Raw genomic sequence first — 12,082 nt, forward strand, 5'->3', positions numbered from 1 at the left:
AAGTTACACAGTGTGAAGTAACAACCTTCTCCTCCCACTTCAATCACTGGTGGGTGCAGTTTCCTAGATTTTTTGTAAATTTGTTTTTTGGGTATTTTAGGACAAGGCATTTCCCAACACACATTAGTCATTACTGGGTTGACAGCACTTATTTCACAGGTTTGTTATGATGATCTGTTGATGACTATGATGCATTTCAGACAGTCTGACAAGTATTAATAACAACAACAATAATTAATGATTATCTAAGGATAATGTTCTATAAGGAAAATAGGCATTTTTCCCTTTGTCTTGTTTTTCAAGATCACAGAGTAGATTTAGCCTTTACTGATGCTTGTAGATATCCCAATACCAAGCTGTTTGCTGGTGCAGATGAAGGCTCCAACCAGCATTAGAAATAGAGGACAGATGTGCTGGTGGTCAAGGAACATTTGTAGATAGCACCATAGAAGGTACTGTAGAGAGGGTCATAAATTATCAATACCAAGATGCTTGGAATAAGTAAACACTTAGCTCCTATACAAATAACCTCCATAATTTGGAGATCAGCATCTTCCTTTCCTCCAATAGTTACGCATAGTTTTTGTACATGGGTCCTTGTCCCTCTTACTAGAACTGTAATGTGGCTGGATAATTTGAACCAGCAAGTCCTTCTCTCACTGAGCATACAGTTCTGGGAGTGCCAACTGGAAGGGGTGGCCAGAAGCACTGGAGCTTGATGAGATCCAAGAGAAGTATCTGCACAGACATCACACTGATTTGTAACATCCTTTCAGAAAACAACAGGAAAAGAACTCAAGAGAGCAGAACTAGGCACAGACAGGCACCCAGTATGTTGGTAATTTGCACATAAGCCTCTTGGGTGGTAACAGTGTCTCCTAGAAGGAGAAGAGTCTAGACACACCAGTGTGCTCGAAGTTTCTACTACTCCTAGAAGCCCCTCCACCCCAAGTATAGCAGGGGGTGGTCAATCTCTCAGACAGATGGGACTGCTCCTACACTGTTTCCATAAAGGTACGCTTACCAGATTTCTTCTGTCACTTCATCAATGTTCATCAATATTCATTCAGGTCACAAACTGCAACATGCATGCAGCTTCCTACCACACAACTTGGTATGTGTGATCACTCCCACCATGTAACATGGACACCACAATTTTGCTTAAAAGACAGACTAAGTATTTTGTGAATGCAGGAGAGCTGCGACACCTTTCCTGAAGAATACTGCACAACACAGACTGAATAAGCTTTTCTGGTTGACTTTATCTGCCTGAAAGCTGGATAAAAGCAGACCTGCCAGCACCCAGAGTTTTGTACTGGCCTTCTAAATATGCAATTCACATTCTCTGTTCAGGGTATGTAGGTGTCTTAATGTTGTGGATTCTGTTTCAGAGTCCAGACACTTTAAAATTAGGTGCCATACTGCTATAATCAAAAGCAACCCAAACTCCTATTCAGTCTTCCCATTATGGTCAACAGTAAAGTTTTGAGTAGCAGCTATTTGAGTCTGAAGTCTCATTCTTTAGATAAGATTTTAGGATCTTTGGAGCCCATAAGATTTCATTTCCATAGGTTTTAATCAATCTTGAAATTTCTGTACAATGGGCACAGAACAAGGAAAAAGGCAGGAAAGATGAAAGGCAACAATGTTCTTCCATCTGCAAAATTCCAGTTCTCATGGTGTCAGTAACTCTAGTCAGTAATTATTTTTCCAGCCATGGGAAAAATAATTCAAAAACACAAACTAAAAAAAAATAAGGACTTCTCCCATTAGCTGTTGCAAGTAAAATTTCTTCTCTTCTTGGAGGAGTAATTCTTGAGTCTATTTTCTGTATTACTGGCTTCTGTCAACATTATGGAAGAGGGATGACTCCTCATTGTCAAGACTTTTTCACTTTCAGCACAGGGAGAAATTTTTAGTTAAAACACTGGTAGAACCCTAGTCTGAAGCTTCTGAAGAGCCTGCCATTTAAAAAAAAATTTTAAAAAAAAGTCAAAAATTCACAGAGTAAATTAAATTCCAGTATTTTTGCCAGTCATTTATTACTAGCTATTACTTACTATTTTTATTAACGGATACCTGGAGTGGTGTTAGATGAATCTGGCTTTGTGCCTAACATATAAATATACAGAAATCCCTGTGCATGCAAAAGATGCAAATCCCCCACCTTTTACTCTGCCTGTTCTCTAGCTAGCATCGGAACATGACTTTCAGTGTTCTTTCCAATTATCCTTTACCTCTCCTCTCCCTTCTGAGATTTCCCTCCTCATAAATTGTCTTACATAATGACTTTTTGCAGATTACAGTGTAAAGCAGTTACTCTTCTATACAGAAAACATGAGAACACCGCTACTTAATTTTGACCCAAAAATAGATTTTAAGAAGTTATTACTATGAGTCAGTAACAAAGTAAATAGAATGGGAAATTTCGTCTCTCATTCAACATTTAATTGTGCAAGATACTGTACCTCTTTTCCAGATTTATGAAATAAACTTGTGAAGGATGGCATTCAACCCTTTTAGAGTTTGAAATATTTGTGCCACAGGAATCATGATGCTTTGCTGAAGCAATCTAAATTGCTTAAACCCAAATCCAAACATAAAAGTTTGAAAGAAATTTTCACATGTACTTCTTAACACCTTATCTTCAAGATAACACATGGATAAAAAACAACATGACACAAATGAATAAAGACACACAGGAAAAATAGCTGACATGAAATGAGCTATGAAAAGGCAGTCTTTCCTTTCTGTGTTTGTACTATAACATACTGGTCCACTACGGGGCTACATTTCACATTAGTGTATAATACAGACAAAACCAAAACTCATGTTTTAACTGAACAACTTTTAATAAATCTTTATGCATCTTACAAAAACACTATCACCGCAAAATAAAGGGCAAAAGAGGACCTGTTGTTGCTTACCCATTGCGAATACATGAGAGAGAGAAGAGCGAGAGGAGGAGGAGGAGGAGAAGAACGAGAGGAGGAGGAGAGAGATATTTTTCCTAGAGAGAAGTTTAATCTCTATTATTGTCAAAAGAACAACAGTACTTTTTTTTTTCCCCCTAAAACAAGGATGCCAAAGAACTTAGAACTATTTGTATTCTATACTTAGAAGTTACAAGTTCACCTACTTGCCTACATATCTGTTCACCTCTCTCTGGTTTATATTTTCAATAGCTGATTGTAGAAACTCTAAAACCTGAGTGGGGAATCATTTCTCATCTCATTAACAAATATGCAAATCAATAAACATTAGAACAAAAACTGAAAAACCATTAAGGTCATATAACATCTCTCCAATAGACAGTGGACCAGCTAGCTGCTTCACTTTTAGCCTTGTTTCCAAAGAGAATTCCTGACAACATGCTGACACTGTCATTTCCTTCCACCCTGTCTCTCTTCCCCACTTCCTTCCCCTACCTCTGAACCTGCTGGTCAGTTTCCATGAAAGGAGAGAGGGAAGCCTCAGAGGAATGTATTTGATACATGTTTCAAAACAACTGCCAAGACAGGTAGAGAAAAGCCAGGCAACTAATAATTTCTGCTAAGTACAGCTACAGCATGAGCCCAAGAATTACCCTTTCTGTCTCGCCTGCAGCTCCTGCACAGCTTAGCTTGCAGATCCCTAGCCTGGAATCAGAAACAGCACATGCTCAGAGAACCAAGAATATCAGGAAGGGGTTTTTTGAGAAACTGGAAGGAAAGCAAACTTCAGGACTGCCTGAAAAGGGAAGATGACAGCAGGTATGGTGGAGGAAGCCTACATCATGGAAGGGTATTTACAGTGTTGAATGGCAGACTAGAGGAGAGAGCACACACGTGCACAGAGGCATATTTCAGGAGACCTTCTGCTCCCAGAACACCTTGCTAGAACCATTAATTTAATATTAGGAAAAAATTTGCAAGTACAATGTGTCTGTCCTTAACAGAATACAAGAAAGAGACTATTATGAATACCTTCAATATCCTCTGCATCTCCTAAACCAAATTCCTCCAATAGATCTGCAAAACAAATAAATCAGATGCTTTATTAAATACTGCTATCCAGAAAGATTACGAAGCTAAACCCAGAACCACATGAAGTGAACATTACCTGATTTCTGCTGCCTTTTTTTAGCAGAGGTTTCATTCATTTCCAAAACAGATTTGGGAGTCTTCAGCTATGAACGACACAATCCAATGATAAAAAACCAAATTCAAAGTAACTACGTACTATTTAATGACCAGAACAAGTAGTCAGTCTGATATGAACAAACACTTACCTGGGAATTGTTGGGTTTCTCCAAAAAGCCTGGAGGTGAAAAATGTTTTGGGAAGTATTATGTTATTTAATTGAAGGTATCTTTTACTTGATTCAACGTCAGTAGTTTCTACAACTAAGTAGTAGTTGCAAGCATTATTTCATTGAGAGTACGATACCTAACATTCAATTTACCTCATCATACAGCATTTGTATTATTATACAAGACATGGACAATGCATACTTCCTATTGTTCACCTTGGATTTAAAAAGTATTAATCACAGAACTAGGACAATTCATGTCAAGCAATAAGGTCATGCTTGTCAACAGAACACGATGAAAATACTGAGTCCTTCTGAGGAGCTGAATTCTGCTTTCTAAAAGGATTATTTCAAAAGCCAAAGCTGGTCTGCTGTAATGAATGATCATAAAACTGTCCAACAGCACTATGACTGTGATTATCCTACAAGTGTTTAATGTTGAGGAGTATTTTCCTTTTCATTCATGGGACAGAGAAAGTATGGGTGCAGACACAGAAATCTCATACACGTGTCATTCAATGAGGTAAAATCAAGCTATCTCTCATCAGATTGTTCTGGTTTAGCTTGCAAGGAAACGAAACAAATGTTGTTTGGTTGTAATCTGCATTTATAGTATAGTTCCAAATACCTTTTTTTTTTTTTAAAATTTTTGTTCAACATTAAATCATTTCCAAACCCACACAATCTACTGGCCCACCTATATTTCTCAAATCCTCTGCTTTAGTCATCTTACAGTTTGAGTCCTCTCATGAAAGAAGTATATGAAATATTACTAAGAATGGCTCCAGAGAAAAATTTTTATATTAAAAAAAAAAAGCATTAAAAAAACCCAAACAGTATTTGATTTCAGTAAACTCGGTAGTCTAGCAGTATGGAAATACCTTAGAAAGATTACCATAATCACCTTTTACCCCTCTTTCACACTGATTTTAAACTTATCTTAGTAGAATCATACAAAGCAGACTTCCATGACAACTACTCAACAAGTACATTTACAAGCTCCCAGGAGCTTGTAAAGTTTTGCTTCCAGCTTACTAAACTAAAACTGGATTAGCTTCTTCAGCTATTCTACTGTACCTATAATACAAACAGGATTGACAAACCATTTGTTAAAGGAGAAATCCTTCAGAAAAGAGTTCTACCCCAATAGCAAAACTTCCCTGCCATCCTATGCTCAAGATGCTCAAGAGACAGTGTCATGAACTACAGGAAGAAACCCTTAGCAACAAAACCTGAACTTTTAGTCACATTTTAGCCCCTAGGCAAAGCACAACAGAAAGCTATCAAAAATTAAGCTGGGGGGAAAAAAAAAAAAATATGCTTAGCCAGATCATAGCTTTCTTATGCTGCATCATCATCCAAAAATGTTTAAATGTTCAGACAGGTCAGTCCTAAACCACATACACTTTCATCACTATGCAACAAGAACTTGAATCAAAAAAAAATACAAACATGTCCAAAGAACACACATAATGCAAACAAGACAACTTCCTTTACAAACTGGCCAGCAAGTGCTGTGATAACTGGTGTTAATTAACAAATACTAAGCACTTCATTGCTATAGCGCACACCTACATCATAACAGCATTCTTAAGACAGACACTGATAAAAGTTCACTTTAGCCTATAAATGCTTACAGACAAACATTTATTCCACCAGGAAGTTACCATTGTCGTGTTCCCCTGAAGCAACCTGTGAGCATGCTCCATGTCTGTCTGCAGCTGGGAGCAACACACTGGACGATACTTTTCTCGGACTTTCAGAATCCGTCTGTATAATCTAAAACACATGCATGAAAATCGGTACAAATGCATTTTCAACTCATTTCTATGCAAAAAGTTCCTGCTAAGCCAACTTGCATAGCATGGTATCAAGTATATTACAGATACAAAAACCTTTGATAAGACCCTTGGAAAGGACACATCAAGACATAGTATATTGGAAAAATCACAGCAGTTGTGTGTGTTTTCAGATCTTAGGCAAAAACCTCACAACTCATCTAAACTATTCTGTCATGTTGATAAACCTTGACAAACTGGACAGCCACAAAAGAGAATTAACATGGTAACTCAAGATGTGGGTTGTGAACCAATAACTGCAGGTCTGTGGTGATCCAACTTTTGTACGGAATTTGCACCTGACATTCAAGTTTGTGCTTATGTTCCCTAGGCATGTATCCTGCAGTGGTGAGTGAACACATCGCTACTCCCAATCGCAAGTGTGATTTGGGTTGAACAAAGACTAGCAAAGCAAAGCTTACAGAAACAAAGACTACCTAAAAAAAACCCCCCAACTTTAGTCTTGTATTTTTAAGAAGGGGGTGGGGAAGAGTTCGTTTTTCCTCACAAGAAAAGCCATAGGGGGTTAGCTACAGACCCTGCTCGTTTTCTTCTAGCCCATTACCACAAAGAACTAAAAGGGCAAACAGAGCCAGCATGTGTGGTATCTCTGTTGAACATGACTTTCAAAAAGGGTTGAAGTACACCTACAAAAGGTAGAGAGGATCTATTCAGAAGCAGCTAACTGTCTAGGTTGTAGACTCTAAGGGCAACCACTGACCAGGTCAGCAGAATAGAGCTGTATGGTGAAAAAGCAACAATCCTGCCAGCCCCTGTGAAAAGCTCAGAGTATTTTAAGCAGCAAGAAACTTCACTGTTTCAATACTATACTAGAAATCCAACTCAAAGGCCAGTTGCTACGAGACCCACGTTGCTAGCCTGACCTAACTTCATCCCAATCCTAACTGAACAGCTGGCCTAGAGCAGAAGTATTTCAAGGGCCCCCAGTTACAAACATATGGCAGAAGCAGGAAAAGAGGAAATAAGCCTTATCAAGGGTAGGGCCCAAGTCAAAAGCAAGCTCTCAAGTACTTCTGGATCTTACTCCTACCCTCCTCACCATCCCCCCTCTGGTGGGAACCCCAGTGTCCTTCACAGAAAGTACCTCAGAATCCCAGGGAGATTCATCATCTTCCTCTTCCTCTGCTCCCACTGCTGGCAGGGCACCTACAAACAAGGTAGGATGTGAGACACTAAGTGTGTATATTTCACTCTGCTTTTCCCCATCAGTCAAGCCCTGCATCCAAAAGATGCGCAGTGGTTCTACTGCTGAGGACAAACTAAGAAGTGAGTGTTATTCAAGGGTTTCTTCACACCCAGCCACATCATGGTATTTCCTTTACATTGCCACCTCCTCTTGCCTCTTTCCACCAGAAGATGGCTATGCACAACAGCTGACACAGCTACAAGCAACACCCAATACATGTTTGGGTAACATTCAGGAAGAGACTCCAGCATGCTGCAGTCCTGTGGTATACAGAGTTTCGGTCACCTGCTCTCCAGCCTACAGCTCCAGAATTTGGCATTTACCACCACTTTCCACTGTACAGGAGGTACCATCAAAACACTATCCAAAACATCCTCACAGTAACATCACTAAAATTAAGAAACAATGCTCCTTTTGTAGTGCTACCAGGAAAGATCTTCCTTGACAGAGAGTTGTTACCCTGCACCTTCCCAGAAACCAGACACCTAAGCATCGCCATTTAAAAATAGAGTAGAGGCTCACAGCTCAAACACTCACCCCAAACACACAAAAGCCATTTCTATCTCAGGGGGTTAACATCCAAATCTCTTCTCTACCAGACAAACATAAGGCTCAGTCTCAGCGGGTTCCTGGCCAGATTCATGTCTCTGTTTTAAGCTACTCCATTAGGTAAAACTGATTCAGGATTCACTTGTGTGGAGACATGCGCACAAAGAAGGGGCAAGGAGCTGGAGACCAGTGAGGGCACCCACCCCAGAACAGGGCAACTGCTGGTTCCAGCCTGGGCTCTGACTACTTACACTATGCCAAACGCATGCTTACAGTAAAATGCATAGAGACAGAAGAGCATGTATAGGCACAACACCTGAATACAGCAAGTTCTGCCAGGCCCCCTGTGTTGCATCTGATCAGCAGCCACACATGCTCTGGTAACATCTACCACACCAAGCTACTCTCTGGAGACAGACAACGGAAACGGTGTCTTCTCCTCCTGCTCTGAGACCTGAGGTGAGTACCAAAGTGCTCAACTCTGACTGAGCTGGTAATGCTTTCAAGCACACACAAGTGTGGCACTGGAGAGACCTTCTACATTTTAAAACTGGACAAGGTGAGGCACTGGAACAGAACAGCTTTCTCTCAGCTTGACTCAAATCTTTCCCAGGCTTCAGCCAAGAGCAATCACAGCTTTTCAATGTGACAGTATGGGCCAGAAAGGGGACTACTACTGTCACACCCAAGACATTCTAGTCCTTCTCTTTTTCATCTGCGCATTTTGTTCAGATCGCTTCAGGGAGAACACAGCAACAAAAGCAAGAATGGCACTTGCTTCATATAGCATCGTTTGGAATCCAACGCCACAATTTTAGTTCTTCAAGAATGAATGAAAAGGAACAAAAGCTGCTTTCCTTCTCTGCCAATGCCCACTAGGATTCACAGGCAAAGGAAAAATTCGTTATCTCAGAAGTCAATCACCATTTTAGTTCATTTACTGTGCATATTTATAGAGGAAGAACTGGGATCAGTATTTACTAACTCATTTCTCTCACCAGCATTGTCTTTTGAAGCATTGTGGACTTGATGGCTATCATTACAAATAGAATTTTTCACACCCTCAGCAACTGCAGTTTGTAGCTCTTCACCAGTGTCTTCCTTCTCCTGCTCCTCCTCCTCCTCTTCTTCCCGTTCAGGTGATTCTTCCTAAAAGAGATTGATGAAAACAGCTGGAAAGAGCAGAAACAAGCATCATCTTTGCCATCCATCGACAACTTGGAAAATACTTTTCTTGTGTAAGACAAAAGGGAAACTTTATTGAGCTTTGTTTTACAAGGCTTTCAGTTTTTCCACAGGAATCTATATGAGTAGACAGCCATGCCTAATGTCCTCTCACCCCTAGTTCTGCAAAGCCCCTGAGAAGCACTTCCTCATGTCAGTCTAACTCCAGCTTCATTTAAGTTATACCATTCCGGAACACGTTCCTTCTTTTCCCCTACTTTGCTCCAAGGAAAAATCACTAGCTTCCTGCTCTCAGTCTTATTCAAACTTCTTTTTGTTTCCTCGCTTTCAGCCATCTCACCATGAATTTTACTAAAAATGTATGGAGCTGTACATACAACTGAGAAAAATTTAATTGATTCCAGAAAAAGTCTACTGCCTATTCTTTTTCCTGCAAAACCACTGTAACCAATAGAAAAAACATTATTGAAAATACTGCCTGATATTATTCTTATACCTAAGAAACTCCTTTGGCTAGAAGCAAGACATTTTCTAATATCAAAAAAGGATGATCAAAAGATGGGATATATGTGAAGAATAAGTATTAACAGAAATCCAGTTTACCATTTGTTTCTTACCTATATTACCCTTAGAAAATACCCTTGTGACTGAATCATCCTTGTATACTTACTTTGGTGCTTAAGTGAAATGCTGCTCTTAAATTTTCTTCATGCCTATTTAAGCGCAAGTTTTCACTTTCTTGTTTCAGTGCTTCACAAACTTTATCATCTACTTCTTCATATTGCTCTTCTTCAGTATCTTCATCATCCACACGTTCAAGAATGACAGAGTTTGGTCTTTGACTTTCAAGCCTTGGGTTTTTTGCTGCTGACCAAGAATTATTACCACTTTCAAAGCCATGACCGAAGCTTGACTTTTTCTCCTTAAGACCACAACTATCTGAAAGAGGCTGAGGTATCTCTTTTTTCCAGTCTGTCATTTCAGAGTCTGCAAAACAGGAGTCAGCATTTCTGTGAAACTTCTCCTGAATCATGCTTTTCCTGTTCCAGCTTTCTTGTGTATCTTGCAAATTATTTAGATTTCGAAAGACAGCTTGTTTTGGTAGTGACTTGCAAGATACTTCATTATTCATTATCTTTGGAGACATGGCAGTTATATTTTCTTGCAACCTTTCATAACACCCAGCTATAAAAGACACAGGAGTATCAACAGATAACTCTACCTTTTCATCAAGTTCTTTACTTATTTTATCATCATCATCACAGACATCTCCAGTTCCACACCGAGCTTCCCCTTCATGCTTAGTGTTACTAAAATACTCCAATTTCTGATTAATTTCCCCTTTAGGTTCTGTTTTCTCCCCCTGCTCCTCCTCCAGTATGTCATTAGACTGAGTTTCTTCATCTTCCAGATCTTCCTCCTCCTTTTCATCTTGAGTAAGATCTTCGTCCTCCTCTCCTTCTTCCTCTTCCTCCTCATAATCTTCATCATCATCTCCATTGTCATTTTCATCATCTTCCTCCTCCTCCAATTCTTCTTCCTCCAGGTTGCTTGCATCTGAGACATCTTGATTCAAAAATTCTCCACATTCACCTTTGTTCAGGTTTGCATCTGACGGGGTTCTTTGTTTGAGGCTTTTCTTTGGTGACTTAGGACTTTCAATTCTAGAACCATCACCATCATCTTAAAGCACAAGAAAAGGAAAAATGCATGTGAACAAAAGGAGTTATGTAAATAGCAATACGCATGTTACCAGATTAATGCACAGGGGAGGAGTCATCTGGGAATGTCTGGAAAAGGAGCCAGGTAAGGGATGGGCAGGATGGAGGAAGGACTTGACTAGGGAAAGAGGCTTAGGAGGGGATTAATATCTTCATTTTAACGATATGACTTACTTTTTTCTGAAATGGCTAAGTGCTGTGTTTTCAAAATGCTACTTTTCTCATTTACTATAACAAAAAAAAAATCTGTAAAAAAACTACTTAGCAAGTCTACTTTTATATATCAATATATCATGCAATCTTTTCCAAATAGCTTACTGTTTTTCCTGAACTGCTGGGAAGCATTCATTAATAGTGTCAAGTTTGGCTTCTGCAGCTTCTGTAAAAAGATTTATTTAAGCAAAAAAAAAAAATTTTTTTTTTTTAAAACAGTAACAACAAATCCTTTGATCACATCAAATCTTGAACAGTAAATATAATCAGGCTGTCCTTTTGATAGTGCTCAGGTGCTGGCTCCATCCTATACTTCTAACTACAGAAACACTCCTCACATACGCAATTCAGTGAGTATTTTACCCCAAAACACTGCGCAAGCACCCTTCTGCAAATTGTTTCCAAAACTATGTTTACATGCATAACAGTTCTAAAAATCTGGTTTTAATTTTTGTAATACTTAAGTAAAATTCAGCTATATTTAAGATCGCAGTTTCAGGATGCTTACTTGCAAATGTGCACAATGCAAGAAACTGTTAAGATCCCTAGACTTAATGCATAAATTAGTCGCTGCAGGTACACTTATCAAAATATCCCTAAATTTCAAAATCATGCCAGAAAAATACATCATTTCTATTTAAATCAGTGCAAGAAAACGAAATCATGTTAAAACTAAACATGCTTGCATCTTCAGCATTACAGAGTGGGTTGAACTACCACACTCAGGCTCCTCATCACTGCAGAATCCCAGTGCAACAGAATAGATGCTCCAGACATCACTGCAGAAGTCGATAATTCTTCAGAACTTTAGTAAAACAGTAGGTGTGAGAGCTTGTAGCTGACAAAAAGAATACTACCCAAACATTCAAAAAAAGAGGGAAAACATGCAGTGTGAGATTACATGCAAGCACGGAATGCCATCTCATAGAAGAAAAAAGACGACCCATTTGAGTAACTCATCCAGTGAGTGATCTTGAGGACCTGACGAGGAGGAAAGGAGAACTAGGTGATGAAGGATTTCAGTAGATCTTGATAAATAAATGCCCTTTTTCTTTATCAGTTAGGATTCTATCACCAAA

At 39.1% G+C, this 12,082-nt stretch overlaps 1 protein-coding gene across 1 annotated transcript in view; it reads right to left on the minus strand.

Moving 5' to 3' along the window:
• Positions 1–12,082, minus strand: part of LOC127028902 (repetitive organellar protein-like) — a 63,660-nt gene that overhangs the window by 37,201 nt on the left and 14,377 nt on the right. The window contains 8 exon segments of the mRNA XM_050914555.1: positions 3,966–4,010; positions 4,102–4,168; positions 4,271–4,299; positions 5,958–6,060; positions 7,234–7,295; positions 8,850–9,033; positions 9,740–10,752; positions 11,109–11,169. Coding sequence (XP_050770512.1) covers positions 3,966–4,010; positions 4,102–4,168; positions 4,271–4,299; positions 5,958–6,060; positions 7,234–7,295; positions 8,850–9,033; positions 9,740–10,752; positions 11,109–11,169 — 1,564 coding nt within the window.

Source organism: Gymnogyps californianus, chromosome 1, assembly GCF_018139145.2.
Source record: "Gymnogyps californianus isolate 813 chromosome 1, ASM1813914v2, whole genome shotgun sequence".
Taxonomy (NCBI): domain Eukaryota; kingdom Metazoa; phylum Chordata; class Aves; order Accipitriformes; family Cathartidae; genus Gymnogyps; species Gymnogyps californianus.